The sequence below is a fragment of the Solanum dulcamara genome, chromosome 4 (genome assembly GCF_947179165.1).
Source record: "Solanum dulcamara chromosome 4, daSolDulc1.2, whole genome shotgun sequence".
Taxonomy (NCBI): Eukaryota; Viridiplantae; Streptophyta; class Magnoliopsida; order Solanales; family Solanaceae; genus Solanum; species Solanum dulcamara.
Window position 1 is genome coordinate 575,925 of NC_077240.1, and position 16,537 is coordinate 592,461.

Below are 16,537 nucleotides of genomic sequence, written 5' to 3' on the forward strand. Positions count from 1 at the left end.
ATTAATATTAATAATTTATTTAATTTTTGTTAAGGTAAAATATTTTATCCATGTGGAATGTCATGTGACAAGTATTTTTCAAAAAACAAAGAGAGTAGAGAGAGTATATTACACACACCACTTAGTATGTTTCTCAAATTAATAAATAATAATTTGGGTATGAAACTCACACTTTCAATAATTTGAATATAAAACTAAAAAAAATAAGATAATTTAGATATATTTTAATACTTATTTTTAAATTTTATGATCAGTCAAACTAAATTCCTCAAGACGGAGGTAGTATAATTTTCTTTTCCAATAACGTAACGATATATTATTTGTATGTGAAGAAATGAAAATAAATTGTCCTACCATAGGCTTTGAAAAAAATGTATCTTATCAAAAGTCATTTGCAAAATTGTCTTTTCCTAGAGCACTAGTCAACATTTCACACTATCACATATATATGATTTCTTTTTTGCGACTTATTGTATTTCTGTTTCAACTATACGAATACGACTTTTACCAATCGACACTCACAACACTTCTTTTTAATAATTTTTTTTTTATGGTGAGGTTTTGTTGACTTCATGTGACGGCTAACAAACTGATGTCAGGTGCGGAACTATTCTTTGAGATATAAGTTTGATTGAAATTAATAATTAGCTCCTTTGCGGGTTTAAATAAATTTGTAATTTTGATTCAAATTTTAAATTTTATATGTCTTAAGAAATTCAATAAATATTTATTTATAAATTATTAACTTAAAACTTATCAGATTGAAAAAGGCAAAATAATTTGAACACATAAGCTTCAAATATGGCTTTACCTCTCAAGTTGCTTGTTTAAATTTGAAAAACTAATATACATGTCTAGGAGTAAATATATAAAGGACAATTTTATACCTATCATCATTTTTATGATTTTTCTCATAAATTATTATAATAATTGATATTGGTTACATGTGATTGCACATGTCCCGTTACTAGCTACATATATTAAAATATTAAAAGTTATGCTAATAACTTAAATTTGTCCGTTGTCATTACCTAGCCTCATATGCTGGTTTGAATCTTATTTTGGTTCTGCTCATCTTTTCTCAACTACTTTTCCTTTTCTCATTGACGATCAAAACTAAAAGACAAAAGCAAATAATCTTTCAAGATTAAAACATTCATCGTCTAAAATTACTTGTTCGATTAATATAATTAGATTTGTATTATCAAATACTCATTATAAGGAATTTTAGCATGTGCAAAAAAGCTGTATTTACAAATTTCGAATTTGAAATCTTCAATTAAAATGGAATAATTTTTACTATGATACAACAAAAATCCCTTTAATTTCTTCTCAAGGATATTCATATATACGCTAGAATTGTCTTTTACTACAGCAGTTTGCATTTCTCAGCATCATTAATTCTTTTTCTGACTTTCTTATTATTGTAATTTCTTTTTCCAACTAAGAATACGACTTTCACCTACCTGCTCACAACACTTTCTAATATTATCTTCCTATCTATGTCAAATATTAAATTCGTTCGTATGTACTATTATATAATTTGGTAAAAGATAATCATTAAATGGGAGGTTAAAAACCACCTTAATTTAGTATTCCATAATGTGGCATCAACTTTATGGCCAATACCTTATCTTTTTGTGTTGAGTGGCCAGGGAAGTAGGTAGAGGTTGTCTTGTCAGCTTGCTTTTCGGGGATATTTTAATTATTTTGGGTTACTTTTTCTATTTTTTTAAAAAATAATTATCATATATTTAAAAAATGAAAAAGGGCCATATTTGCCCGTATAATCGGATCATATTTATTTTTTGTCCTACTTTTTTTGATATATTTTTCTTCATCCTCCAACTTGGACACATATTCACCCGCCTCCTACATGAATATATCTCTCCTCATGAATCTTCCACCTGCAGCATGGTGTGCCAATTACTCAAATTCTTTAATTCTTTCTCTTCTTCGCCAGCGCCACCACCTCCGCCACCTGCCGTATTTTTTTTTTTTCATTTTTCAAAAAATACTCAAAAAAATTAAACAATGCTTGTCTCTGTTTTCCTCGCTTTGTTTCTTCCTTGCGTCGGAATGAGCGGTGTTTTCTTAGTCTACATATGTTTGCTCTGGTACGCTGCCGTTTACCAGTCCGGCGGCCCTGGCACCGAAAATTATCAGAATGACCCGGTAAAGACGAATCAGGAATTGGGTCTTTCCGCTGCTCAATTAGATAAACTCCCGAAAATTACTGGGAAGGAATTGGTAATGGTTAATGATTGTGCCGTGTGTTTGGGTGAAATTGAAAACGAACAAATTGCTCGTGCCCAGTAATAGCTATCCTAGCTGAACTAATATTCCTACTATTATCACATTTCATTTTTCGGATAGTACTATAATATTAATTCGATTACATCTAGTAACAATATTATATATTTGCTAATTAATATAGAAAAAATGTTTTGTTCTCTTTTATGATGACCAGCTTGGACTTCAATTTGACACATTATTAATTTGTATATTCCAAAATGGCAACCATTAGGTCATAAAAATAGGAATCTGTTTGTTTCATGCATGCATGACAGGCCTTTAAAAATAAAACAAAATGTTGAGCAATTAATTCATCACTCTTCTTAACTCTTAGCTGAGAGAGAGGGGTTAAAGGACACATGTTATTATTAATTATTCATCACCAACTACTACTGCAACTTGCTCAGCCTAAGCTCTCTCATTTCAACGGTAGGCCAAGTCCAAGTCAAAATCAATCCCATTCATAATTATGAGATAGTAACGAAATTCTTTTATTATTATTCTAAAAAAAAAATTAAGTTACATACATAAACTCGTAAAATAAATTTGTACAATCATAAGGTTACTTAATTAAAACCTACTAGTTATGTATAGCCTGTGATTGTTTTTTGTAAGCATAAAATTAAATGGGCAACTTGAAATTAAAAAGGTAAAGCAGCCTACTAGCTAGCTATATAATAAAATAAACGGAAAAAGACCTAAAATGTCCTCGAAGTATTGAAAATAGTATAAAAATGTCCCTCATCCATTTATTGGGCCTAAAATATCTTTGATATTCACTTTTAAGTCCAAAAAATAACTTTTTCTTTCACGAAAAAGACACTTTAGGCCCAATAGATGAATGAGAGACATATTTGTACCATTTCCAATAGTTCGAGGCATTTTAGACCATTTTAACAGAATTTTAATTAAATAATTTGAATAATTTTCTTAAACACGTGGCGGGCATCTATTGGTTACAATTTAATTATTTAAAAATTAATTATAAATCAATATTTATTTAACAAAATTTTAATTAAATAATTTAAATATTTTTTTAAAGACGTGGCGGCCATCTATTGGTTATAATTTAATTATTTAAAAATTAATTATAAATCAATATTTATTTAACAGAATTTTAATTAAATAATTTAAATAATTTTTTTAAAGACGTGGCGGCCATCTATTGGTTATAATTTAATTATTTAAAATTAATTATAAATCAACATTTATTTAATAGAATTTTAATTATAATAAAGTTTTTAAACACGTGGCGGTCATCTATTGGTTATAATTTAATTATATAAAATTAATTATAAATCAAATTTATTTAACATAATTTTAATTAAATAATTTAAATAATTTTTTAAACACGTGGTGACCATCTATTGGTTATAATTTAATTATTTAAAATTAATTATAAATCAAAATTTATTTAATAAAATTTTAATTACGGAAAGGGCCTAAAATGCTTTTGAACTATTAAAAATGGTACAAAAATGTCCTTCATCCATCTATTGGGTCTAAAATGACCTTTTTCGTTAAAGAAAAGGTCATTTTTTGACCTAAATGTGGATGTCAGGGGCATTTTATGCCCAATAGATGAATGAAAGATATTTTTGTACCATTTTCAATAATTCGAGGATATTTTAAGTCCTTTTTCGTAAAATAAAAACAATAGATAACTATAAAACTAATTTAAATAATATTTGTTCTGCCAATTTAATATGACCCTTGCTGTCTTTTAAAATGTTATTAGAAGGTCTCATAAGGTCTGCTTAATTAATTTCTTAATGTTATAAATAAAATGACAAATCAATTTAAGAAGAGGAGGAGAGAGTAATGAATAATCTTATTGTTTTATTCTCTTTTGTATATCCATCCATGCTTATAAGACTGACTATTTATAGGCCTAAAAGAAGAAATAAATTATAGTGAAAACACAGTGGAGATAAATTGTGGTAGTGGATAAAATATAGTGGAAACAAATTGTGGTGGAAGATAACATGGACATATATTATTTTACAACGCTTCCCCTTAGATGTCCATGCAAAATAAAGGTTCTAAAAATAAGTATATATATCTTTATTCCTAATACGCATTATTTACTGTCTCGTTAAAAACCTTACCAGAAAAAATTCATTGGGATAAAAACCTTGGTTAAGAAAAAAAGAGTGTAGTGCGTATTTACTCCCCCTGATGAGAACATCATTTAATATCTCGAAGACGACGCATTCCAATTTTAAATCTAATTTTCTCAAAGGTTGAAGTCGGCAATGCCTTGATAAACATATCTGTTAAATTGTTTGAATGAACTTGTTGGACATCTATTTTATCCTTCTTTTGAAGATCATGAGGAAAAAAAAATTGGTGAAATATATTTTGTTCTGTCTCCTTTGATGTATCCTCATTCCAGTTGAGTTATACATGCAATATTGTCTTTATACAGTATTGTTGGAACGTCTCTTTTCAAAGATAAGCCACATGTTTCTTGAATGTGTTGAATTATCGATCTTAACTAAACGCATTCTCAACTTACTTCATGAATGACTATTTGAAGAATTAGCAATCATAGTTTGCTTTGTTGAACGCCATTATATAATTGTTCCACCATATGTAAATAAATAGCCTGTCTGTGATCGACTTTTATAGGGATCAGTCAAATATCCTACATCTGCATAATCAATTAATTGTGGCGTGGATTCATTTGAATAAAATAATCCCATATCAATGGTCCCTCGAAGGTATCTGAATATATGCTTAATTCCATTTCAGTGTCTTCATATTGGAGAAGAACTAAATCTTGCTAACAAGCTTATAGAGAAAGCTATATCTAGTCTAGAATTATTGGCAAGATATATTAATGCACCAATTGCACTAAGATATGGTATTACAGCACCAATAAGCTCTTCATTATTTTCATGAGGTCGAAATGAATCTTTATTAATATCAAGAGATCTCACAACCATTGGGGTAATCAATGGATGTGCTTTATCCATATAAAACTTCTTTAAAATATTTTTAGTATATGTTGATCGATGGACAAATATCCCGTTTGCAAAATGTTCAATTTGTAGACCAAGACAAAATTTTATCTTTCCGAGGTCTTGCATTTCAAACTCCTTTATCAGACATTTTATTGCCTTTGAAAGTTCTTCAGGAGTTCCAATAAGATTCAAATCATCAACATATACTACTATTATGACAAATTTAGATCTAGACCTTTTCATAAAGATAGAAAGGCAAATTGAATCATTTCTAAATTCTTCTTGTAGCAAATATTTGCTAAGACGATTGTACCACATTCACCCTGATTGTTTCAACCCGTATAGGATTTCTAAAGCTTTATTGAACAAGTTTCTCGAGAGTTCTTGTATATTTCAGGTACTTTGAATCCTTCAAAATTTTTCATAAAAATGTCATAGTCTAATTAGCCATATAAATAGCCAGTGACCACATCCATTAGGTGCATTTCAAGCTTTTCATGAACTGCCAAATTCATTAGATACCTAAAGGTAATTGCATCCACCAATGGAGAATATGTTTCCATATAGTCAATGCCAGGCCTTTGCGAAAATTCTTGAGCTACAAGTCGTGCTTTATATTTTACGACTTCTCTTTTTTCATTTCATTTATGCACAAAAATCCATTTTTACCGCATTGGCTTGACACCTTCAGGTGTCGGATTACTGAGCCGAAAACTTCACGTTTTTCAAGTGAAGTTAACTCTACTTGAATTACATCATTTCATTTTGGCCAACATTTTTCTTTTACATTCATCGACAGATTTTGGTTCAAGATCCTCATTTTGTTGCATTATTTCAATGACAACATTATAAGCAAAAAAATTGTTGATCATAATATCATTTCGGTTTTATTTTTTTCTGTCGAGACATAACTTATTGAGACTTCTTCATTCTCATTATTTTTACGTACTCGGACCTCCTCGATGGTATTACTATTTGTTATGTCTCTAGGCTCTTCTTGAACAATTGCCTCAAAATTATGATCATCTTGATCATTTATTCCTTTTCTCTTTTGGGGATTTTTATCTTTGGAACCAATTGGTTTTCTACGTTTTAAGCGTGGCCTAGACTCATTTGCCTGAACAAGTTGTCCTATCGGGACATCAAATCAAAGTTGAGCATTAGCAACTTGAATATGCGATTTAGTAACTCGTGGAAGGTTAGTAAATGCATCCGACAGTTGATTTGTAATATTCTGCAAATAAATCAACTTTTGAACTTCTTACTAACAATGATTTGTTCAAAGGATCTAAATGAGATAGTGACAATGAACTTCAATATATCTCATTTTTCAATTGCTTATGTTCTCCCTCTAATGTTGGGTATACTGATCCATCAAAATAACAATTAGCGAATCTTGTCGTATATATATCTCCATTCATATTTACCAAATATCTTATAATAGAAGGAGATTCATACCAAACACATATTCTCAATCTTCTTTGAGGACCCATTTTTATGTGGTGCGGTTGAGAAATTGGAACATATACCGCACACCCAAAAATTCTAAGATGGAAATATTTGGCTCCTTCCCAAAAGCCAACTGTAATGAGGAGAATTAATGAAAATTAGTAGGCCTTATGCGCACAATTGCTGCCGCATGCAAAATAGCATGGCCTTATTCTACTAGACCATTTAGAGTATGAACATGAACGATCGGATGCTCAATTTTTATTTCAACCGACATATAATAATCATTAAAAGACTAAGATATAAATTCACCAGCATTATAAACACAAATTGTCTTTATTGCATAATCTGAAAATTGTGTTCTTAACCTTATAATTTGAGCTAACAATTTCGCAAAAATATTGTGAATTAATAATAAGCACATTTGACCATCTTGTAGATGTATCTACCAAAATCATAAAATATTTAAATGATACACATGAAGGGTGAATTATGCCACATATATCACCCTGTATACGTTCCAGAAATGTAGGGGATTCAATCCCAACCTTAGTTACTGATGGTTTAATAATCAGTTTTCTTTGGAAACAAGCGACACAAAAGAATTTTTTAGATTGAAGAATTTTCTGAATGTTCAAAGTCTGCTCATGTGAATTCTCAATAATTCTATGCATCATAATATAATCGAGATGACCCAACTGGTTATGCTAAGTGATAAATTCATTATGGTCAATAAATTTTTTATTTACCATAGCATGTGATTCAACCACATCAATACTTGTGTGGTATAACCCAAAAGAAAGTTCAGGTAATTTTTCATGCACAAATCTTTTTTCCATTTTTATTGTAATAATATAAAAGTACTCAATCTTTTCTTCATCAGCAGTTTCAATATGATAGCCATTTTGACGAATAACCTTGAAACTTAATAAGTTTATTTGAAACTTACTACAATACAAAGCATTATTAATAGCCAATATTGTTCTCCCAAGTAGTGATAAGACTGCTATTTCAGAACCCTCAATTATTTTTGTACTACCGAATATTGTATTAACATTGACCCATTTCATAATCAAATGAGAGAAATATTTCTTTTTTTAATATAGTATTTGTTGTAGCATTATCTAAAAGGCACATATCTCCATTACTCAGTTTGGATCCAATTGAAAACTGAAAAATTTATTTATCTTCATAAAATAAAAGTACATTATAAGAGATAAGATAAGTAACAATATTGCTAGAAAACTTAAGTCCTTTTTTTTACATAGATAAAAGTAAAACATGATAATCAAAAGTACATAAAAATGACAACATATTGTAAATCATACAATAAAATTAAACATCAATTATGATCCCCAAAGAAGTCTTCAACTTCCAAATGAATAATATCATTGAGGTAATTAAAATCGTCATCCTTCAAAGACAAATTCGCTTCAACATTATCATTGTATACTTGCGAAGGTCATGTCTCAACATTATTTTCAAATGTCAAGTGTGACTCTATCAGGAGATTAGGAGGAGAGGCACCACTTTTATTTGCCTTTTTTTTTGAAGAAATTTTGATAAAGTCTGGTCTTTCATACCACAACAATGACAGTTACTTCTTCAAGAACCACTTTGAGAACTCATATTGTTCTCCCTTTTATGTTGACCATCACCACGATGATTATTATATCTTCTTCTGTCATTGCCACGCTCATGCACACTATTGTGGCCTTGATTTTTTATTTTTGTCTTCTTTCAGACTGGTCATGTGCTTCTACCACATTTGCTTCCAGTAACGGAGCAGTTTCAATGAGACGGGCTTCATGATTTCTCATTAAAAGAACATTATGTTGCTCAGCCACCAGAAGGTATGAGATCAATTCAGAGTATTTCTGAAAACCTTTTTTACGGTATTGCTATTGTAATATTACATTAGAGGCATAGAAAGTAGTTAGTGTCTTTTTCAACATATCCTCATCATTTATAGTTTCCTCAATAATTTCAATTGAGAAGTTATTCTAAATACAACAGAATTATATTCAATTACAGTTTTAAAATCTTGAAATCGTAAGTGCATCCACTCATAACGAGCCCTTGACAATACCGTTGCCCTAAGGTGGTCATACCTTCCTTTTTAACCTTTCCACAATTCAAATAGATCTTTCACTGTCAAGTATTCAACCTCCAGGTTTTCATCCAAATGATGACGAAGGAAAAATCGTAGCATTTGCTTTATCCTAACTTGATGCTTTATTTCCTTCGATTAAAGCATCACCAAGACCCTTAGCGGTAAGGTGAATTTCAGCATCAAGTATCCATGACAAATAATTTTTGCTAGAAATATCAAGTGCCACGAACTCCAATTTTGACAAATCTGACATGATGAAAACTATCATAAATTTTTTTAAATTAGATTAATATAATAAAATTTTAACCATTAAAAATTAAGAACAACTTATGCAATATTTTAATAAAAAAATTTATTTTCATTAATTAATAAAGTCTACTACCACCTTATATTATTTAGAGAACTTAAAAACTGAAAATATTCATATGTATACTTGTGTTTAGGATCTAAAAATAAAACAATTATATTGTGCTGATAATGTGTTATAAATAAAATGACAAACCAACTTAAGAAGAAAATGAGAGAGCAAATGAGTAATCTTATTATTTTCAATTAGTAATCTTATTATTTTCTTCTCTTTTGTATATCCATCCATGCTTACAAGAATGACTATGTATAGACTTATAAGAAGAAACAAAATATAGTGGAAACACATAATAGTAGAGACAAATTGTGATGATGAATAAGATATAGTGAAAACAAATTGTGGTAGATGATAAGATATAGTAGAAATAAATTGTGGTGGAAGATAACATAGACATATATTATTTTACAACACTTAACAATATGTTATATAAATAATTCAAATCAACGGAATAATATATATCGAAAAGAGAGATCAAAAGCAGCCAAGTTTGTCAAACTCATAGGTTGCGTTCCTAGCTACTTCTTGGTTAGACCATGGTCAGTTTCTTTAAATCATTATTATTTGCCAATTTGTCATGTAGAGACTTTCTGGTCAAATTATCCAACTAACTACTCATGTCCTTATATAAATACCTACATCCACATTTCACATTTCTCATGCAATTTAAGCATAAACAAACTTAAGAACCAACCAAGCTATCTTTTAGGTTCTTGTGACTTTTTTTTTAAATTATAAATCCTAATTAGGATTTGTAGAAATATTTGGAAATAATAATGGCTGTTGATGATCAAGTTAGCTCTTTACCGAACTCGTTACCGATAACGCCACGAACGGTAACGACAGCTCCAATGTTTCATCATGATGATCAATTCGGCTCTGTACCGATAACTCCACGGACGGCGTCTGTAGCACAAACGCCGTCCATAGTATCGTTACCAATAACTCCACGGACGGCTCAAACGCCGTCCATAGTATCGTTACCTCCTTCACAGTTTCACTCGCCGTCTCTTTCTCGATCACCGTTACTTCTGACGGGAGATCATGCTAGTGGTACTGCTGCAAATCGAACCGTTAAAACTCCAAGGTCACGCGGATTAACGCCGCGTTTCATCACTCCTTTGGGTAGTCCTCTTAGAAAGGCTCTTAAAATGACAAGATTAGACCCGCAAGACGCGTGGCTACCAATCACCGAGTCGAGAAATGGAAACGCATACTACGCTGCGTTTCATACTCTTTGTTCTGGGATTGGTATTCAAGCTCTTGTTCTGCCTGTTGCTTTTACCATACTCGGCTGGTAATTTTTTTTTCTACATATTAATTTTACCAATTTACTGTTTGCTGATTGACTTATAACCTATATATGATGTGTTTTATTAATTTTTGCAGGGCTTGGGGTATCATTGGTTTAACGGTAGCATTTGTATGGCAGCTCTACACTCTTTCTTTAATGGTTCAACTTCATGAAAATCATGAAACAGGACTACGTTACAGTAGATACTTGCAACTGGCATGCGCAACTTTTGGTAAGTATCGAGATCATGTATGCATGATTTAATTTTGCTTGGGTCAAAACGGCCTAATATAGAGGTGCATGCCTGTCCAACTTTCTTTAATTACTTTACTCTTTGGTTGATCATCAGGTGAAAACTTAGGGAAACTATTCGCAGCGTTTCCAATTGGGTATCTGTCAGCGGGTACATGTTGCGCGTTGATTATTATAGGCGGCTCAACAGCAAAGCTATTATATGAGACTTTATGTGGGGCAACATGTAGTAATCCGAAGCCATTAACAACAGTAGAATGGTATTTAGTGTTTACATGTGTGGCAGTGGTTTTAGCTCAGTTGCCAAATTTGAATTCAATAGCTGGAATATCTCTAGTTGGTGCTCTTACAGCCGTTGGATATTGTACAGCGCTATGGACCGTTTCAGTTGCTGAGGGTAGGCTACCTAATGTGTCTTATGATCCAGTCAGAAAGGGAAGCCAAGTTAACAGGATATTTGATCTTCTTAATGCTTTTGGTATTATTGCTTTTGCCTTCAGAGGCCACAATCTCATACTTGAGATTCAGGTAATCATCCTCTTTCTTATTTATAAAACAATAATTACATGTGGAGTTTTAATTTTGGATGGACGAATACTTAATTTAGAAGATAAACTCAAAATAATTGAAGGTTAAAAATGAATTGTTGAAGTGGGTTGAGAATTTTACCTAATTAAGCCTAGAAAGTCGTCAGAAGAGTAAGAACCGATTTTTACTACATGAGGTTAGGTGATGCCAAATTAAAAGGCAGTCACAACAAAGTTTGTTGTTGACTTTGACTTTGAATTTTGCTGACCTTTTTAATCGGACACTTTGAAAATTCTTACCAACCAACCTTTTGGTTGTGATTTTAAAAAATTATATCATTTTATCTACGATAGGTAAAGGTGACATGAAAAAAAATATTATACGATATTTATAACTTAAACTCATTTTGTTTGATTTATTAATGCAGGCCACAATGCCTTCAAGTGAGAAACACCCATCTCGAGTGCCTATGTGGAGGGGTGTGCAGTTCTCATATCTACTCATAGCAATGTGCTTATTCCCTCTTGCAATTGGTGGCTACTGGGCTTATGGTCATTTGGTATGCATCCCTCCCCTCTTCAAACTCTTTTACAAATTACGATATAACAGATACTTATAGTTATCTTTTAAATAATTGAAAATAATCTTAATATTGTACCATTTTATTTCAGATTCCAGCAAATGGGAGCATGTTAACGGCATTATTCGCATTCCATAGTCAAGATGTTTCGCGATCTGTATTAGCTTTGATAAGTATTTTTGTGATAATAAATGCGGTGAGCTCATTCCAAATCTATGGAATGCCAATGTTCGATGATATGGAATCAGCTTACACAACAAGGAGTAAAAAAGCATGCCCGTGGTGGCTCCGTTCCATATTCAGGGCAATTTTCGGGTTCGTGTGCTTCTTTATTGCCGTGGCTGTTCCATTTTTGGGTAGCTTTGCTGGGCTTATTGGAGGAATTGCTCTGCCTGTTACATTTGCTCATCCATGTTTCATGTGGATTAAAGTGAAGAAGCCCAAAAAGTACTCTCTAAGTTGGTGGGTAAATTGGGGACTTGGACTTTTGGGAATGGGCTTAAGTGGGATTTTGGTTGCTGCTGGTTTGTATGTTGTTATTGATACTGGTGTTAAAATTAGCTTCTTCAATCCTCAGTGAAGGTATAGTTTTCTATAACAAAAAGTGTGGATAAAACTTTTACTAGTATGAACATGACGGCCAACTTGGAAATCAATACTGAAAAGGTTGGTGAGGGTTGGTTTGAACAAGAATTTAATTTATTGTTCTCTTACTTTGAGTTGGTAGATTTTTATTTTTATTTTATTGTAGTTATTTATGGAATTTCAAAGGAATAAATTAGTAAAGAATTTCTTGATTCCACATGGATGGGCACGTTTTTTTGAATGTATACTTTGCATTTACTCTACACAAGCTGTTTTTATTTGAAAGAAGGTGCAAAATTGAAGATGCAAATTCAAATCGCGACGCAAGTGAGAATTCATGAAAAAGAAAATGATTATTGTATATGAATTTACAATATGTATGAAAATACAACATTGACACTAATTACAAAAGTAACCTATAAGCCTATATCACATACCACAAAATCAGGCTGCATTCATTAATACAACAACATGTCAAGTGTAATCGATAGACCTTCCATTCAACTTAGTTTTTGACTAAATTATTTGCTAAGTTGTTTGAATTCTTAAAAGTCGTCATCAATATTAATACTTTAATAGTATTATTAATGAAATTGTTTTAAAGCATATGTCAACAGAAAAAAAGTGTGTGATACAGAAATGTGTTTCTTTTGTTGGTCAAAAGATGAATCAAATATGTATATATATAGAAGGCTCGAGTATTTGTGACAAAGCATAAACAAAAGTGATGCAATTGAAGAGCTTGACAATATAGGAATTGGACTAAAGAAACGTGATGACCTCAACAGTTATACATCAAACATTAAACCATAGTTTTAATGTTTACTACTTGCCAATCCCCACCGGATATCTATTATCTCCTCCAAGTATATGTATTGGAAAACTGTGCCTATTAAAAATTAGACAGACGCGACGAGAAATTACCTAATAAATTTGATATTTCTTTGTTCTTCGTCTAATTTATTGATCACTGGCTGCATAGCACCGAAGTTTTCATTAGTTCTCCAACTGTGCCTCTTTTCAAACAAAAAATTCTGAATCAATTTCAAACCATACATAGCAACGCTCGTTGGCTTCGATTTTATTATTATCTATTATTTTCCTTACTTCGATTATCGTATTATGCGCTATGTTATTATTATTTTCTCCATTATATCTATCTTCCATATTTTATTATAATATACTTGAATTGAAGATTTATCAAAAATAATATCTCTATCTTTACAAAATAGAAGTAAGACTGCATACATATTTTCTTAGCCAAGACTTCACTCGTGGCATAATAATGGATATGTATTGTTGTTGTATTAACATGTGAAGTAGAACTGTCCAATACACCTTGTAATTTTCCATCTTGTTTGAACCAATGAATATGTTCCAGGTCCCAAACCTGGTCGGTGTAAAGATTCTTTGCATTTCATAGTCCAAGAGCCACTAACATTAAGTACTACCCTTAGGGGTCATTTGGTTGTGATACAAATTATGATAGGATTAGTTATATGAGAGTAGTTTTTATTGCTTGTTTGGTTTGCCATATTCAAAATTATATTCATTGCATAAATTTAAGAATAAGTTGTTTGTTTACAAAAATACCCTCTATCTTTTTTTTTCCATTTACTTAGCAAGCTTTTAGTTATTCATTCTTAAAAATAAAATTTTCTATCTTATTTAACTAAAACATTTTTGTGTATGCATTTCCATAATTGTGTCATATGTTTTTAAAATTAAACTTTCATCTTATTTAGCTTAAAAATAAAACTTCTATCTTATTTAGCTTTAAATAAAATTTTCATCTTATTTAACTTAAAAATAAAACTCTCATCTTATTTAGCTTAAAAATAAAACTTTCATCTTATTTAGTTTAAAAATAAAATTACCATTTTAAGCTTATTAAAGAAAAATAAATTTTATTATTAAAATTATCTACATTTTAAAGTTATTTATATTTTAATTGATATATAAAATATAATTTTTAAGTGAGTAATAAACTATTTAATTAAAATATGTAATTTAGTAGTGAAGTGAATATTTTAAGAGAAATCAAAATATAAATAAACACAAGAATTAGACAAATAAATTCAACCTATTATTTATTCATTAATAGAACTTTTATGTATAAAATGTAATTTTTTAATAGAAAAATATATTATCATAAAAACAACGATTAATTAAGTTTGTGAATGTTATTATAAATGTTGTTAAAAATTATGTTAATATATATTAATGTAAAAAGTGGTGTATAAAAGAGAGTTTAAAGGGGTATTTTAATTATTTAATATACCTTATCCTATGATAAGTTATTCTGGGATTACTATTTCATCCTCAAGAAGAGATAATTGTTAATCTTGAGATAAGTTATCCCATTCTTTGCAACTAAACGAGTAATTAAAGGGCACTTAAAAATTATTTAGGAATTAACTTTTTTTATCCATCATACCAAACGACCGTCAGGGTCTTTCTTAAACAAATTAAAAATGGCATTGGCCCTTTGCTTTACACAATGTAATGTGCGACCTAAGGCATAAACAAGAATATCATCAAAATCATCCCAACATTAATTAAAGACATGATAATAAATCTCAATTTGCGTAAACCGTCCAAACCGACATTTTCAATTGTTTTTGCTAGCACCAATAGCGGACACATCTGTACACATTCCCAAATTTGTTTCGCCTATATAAACAGTGTCTTGAACAAGACTATAAGGCACAAATATTCACTGAAAGCACACTAGCAATTTGTAACTTGGCTTCAATTTCAAACATATATCCTAAGTTGTACTAGCTAGTCAAAGAGAAAATGGCAGAGCAAAAAGGTCACTCAGAGGAGACAATCAGCAAGGGTGTAGCTCGAGAGACTAATGATCGTGGATGTGGATTGTTCAATTTCATGGGAAAGAAAGAAGAAGACAAGGCCCACAATGACACTATCATCATTGACACGCCGGCCAATGTGGTACAACCAAAGGAGGAGAAACAGAGTCTCATGGAAAAACTTCATCGCACTCACAGCAATTCTAGCTCGGTAAGCTACTTTTAACAAGTCATGAATGTTGATACGTGGTAAATGGACATGTTACAATGTATCAAATTAAATTAATAAACACCTTATGTCGATAGGGGTGGAGCCAGAAGGTGAAAGGAATTCATCTGAACCCCTTAGTCAGGAGATTACATTAGACATATAAGTTTCAGTTTTCTTTATGTATGTATATATTAAACTATCAAATAACAATGCTGCTGCAAAAAATGCATAAAGGGCACCAACTTTCTCTTTTTTCTTCTTACGATTTCTTTGCTTGATCACTTGAAATTTCAGTCAAGCGATGATGAGGAAGTAGAAGAGGGTAGTAATGGAGAGAAGAAAAGGAAGAAAAAGGGACTTAAAGAGAAGATGTCCGGTGATCAGCAAAAAACTGAATTGATTCCCATGGACAACTGCCCTGCTCCTAATGAAAATGCAACACACGAAGAAGACAAGAAAATAGGATTTATGGACAAGATCAAAGAAAAACTTCCAGGTCACCACAACAAGACTGATCAAGAAGTAGCTGTCGATGCCCCTGCTGCTCATACTCCTTTAGATGAACAAGTCCATGGAGGTGAAACAAAAGATCAGAAGAAAGGATTGCTTGACAAAATTAAAGAGAAATTGCCTGGTCATGGCCACAAGAACAACGATGACGAAGAGAAACACAAGTCTAACTGAAATTGAGAATTAATCATCTAGCTTCTGCACTACATGCAGATTCCAGTTTAATTTCACTTGTGTGAATTCGCTTTTTAAATCTTTTTATTTGCTTTAGTCGCGTGCCATTGCTTTTCTATTGTATCTTTCAATTCCAAGTGAATGAAATTCTCTGTTGTGTATAGGTAAAGTATTGATGTGATCTTTCCTAGCATGATGATACCTCAGTTAGCTTTATCTATTGTAACGCTAAAGTTATAAATTGATTTACAACACAATATTTTTTTTTCCGGATTTATAACACAATAAAGTAATTGAACTTATATATCCATTATAACAGTAAAGTCTTTTTTTTTAAAAAAAATACGTTTAAGAAAGTGAGCGATGTATGAATTAATTGTTCAGAAAATAGAATAGTCGAAAA

At 31.0% G+C, this 16,537-nt stretch overlaps 2 protein-coding genes across 2 annotated transcripts; both read left to right on the forward strand.

Moving 5' to 3' along the window:
* The first annotated feature begins 9,833 nt into the window (after positions 1 to 9,833).
* On the forward strand, positions 9,834 to 12,643 carry LOC129885276 (lysine histidine transporter-like 8). The gene is made up of 5 exons (XM_055959493.1): positions 9,834 to 10,484; positions 10,577 to 10,713; positions 10,831 to 11,261; positions 11,689 to 11,820; positions 11,933 to 12,643. The coding sequence occupies exons 1-5, from the start codon at positions 9,964 to 9,966 to the stop codon at positions 12,419 to 12,421; spliced, it is 1,710 nt and encodes a 569-aa protein (XP_055815468.1). The 5' UTR covers positions 9,834 to 9,963; the 3' UTR covers positions 12,422 to 12,643.
* A 2,389-nt stretch (positions 12,644 to 15,032) lies between these two features.
* LOC129885279 (phosphoprotein ECPP44-like) lies at positions 15,033 to 16,295 on the forward strand. Its single transcript, XM_055959497.1, has 2 exons — positions 15,033 to 15,450; positions 15,745 to 16,295. The coding sequence occupies exons 1-2, from the start codon at positions 15,226 to 15,228 to the stop codon at positions 16,132 to 16,134; spliced, it is 615 nt and encodes a 204-aa protein (XP_055815472.1). The 5' UTR covers positions 15,033 to 15,225; the 3' UTR covers positions 16,135 to 16,295.
* The last annotated feature ends 242 nt before the right edge of the window (positions 16,296 to 16,537 follow it).

Excerpts from the sequence above, each read along its gene's own strand:
- LOC129885276 (XM_055959493.1), top strand. The coding sequence starts at position 9,964 with ATGGCTGTTGATGATCAAGTTAGCTCTTTACCGAACTCGTTACCGATA. Across the intron at positions 10,714-10,830 it reads ACTGGCATGCGCAACTTTTG|GTGAAAACTTAGGGAAACTA; the intron begins GTAAGTATCGAG and ends GTTGATCATCAG. Across the intron at positions 11,821-11,932 it reads ACTGGGCTTATGGTCATTTG|ATTCCAGCAAATGGGAGCAT; the intron begins GTATGCATCCCT and ends ATTTTATTTCAG.
- LOC129885279 (XM_055959497.1), top strand. The coding sequence starts at position 15,226 with ATGGCAGAGCAAAAAGGTCACTCAGAGGAGACAATCAGCAAGGGTGTA. Across the intron at positions 15,451-15,744 it reads CTCACAGCAATTCTAGCTCG|TCAAGCGATGATGAGGAAGT; the intron begins GTAAGCTACTTT and ends TTGAAATTTCAG.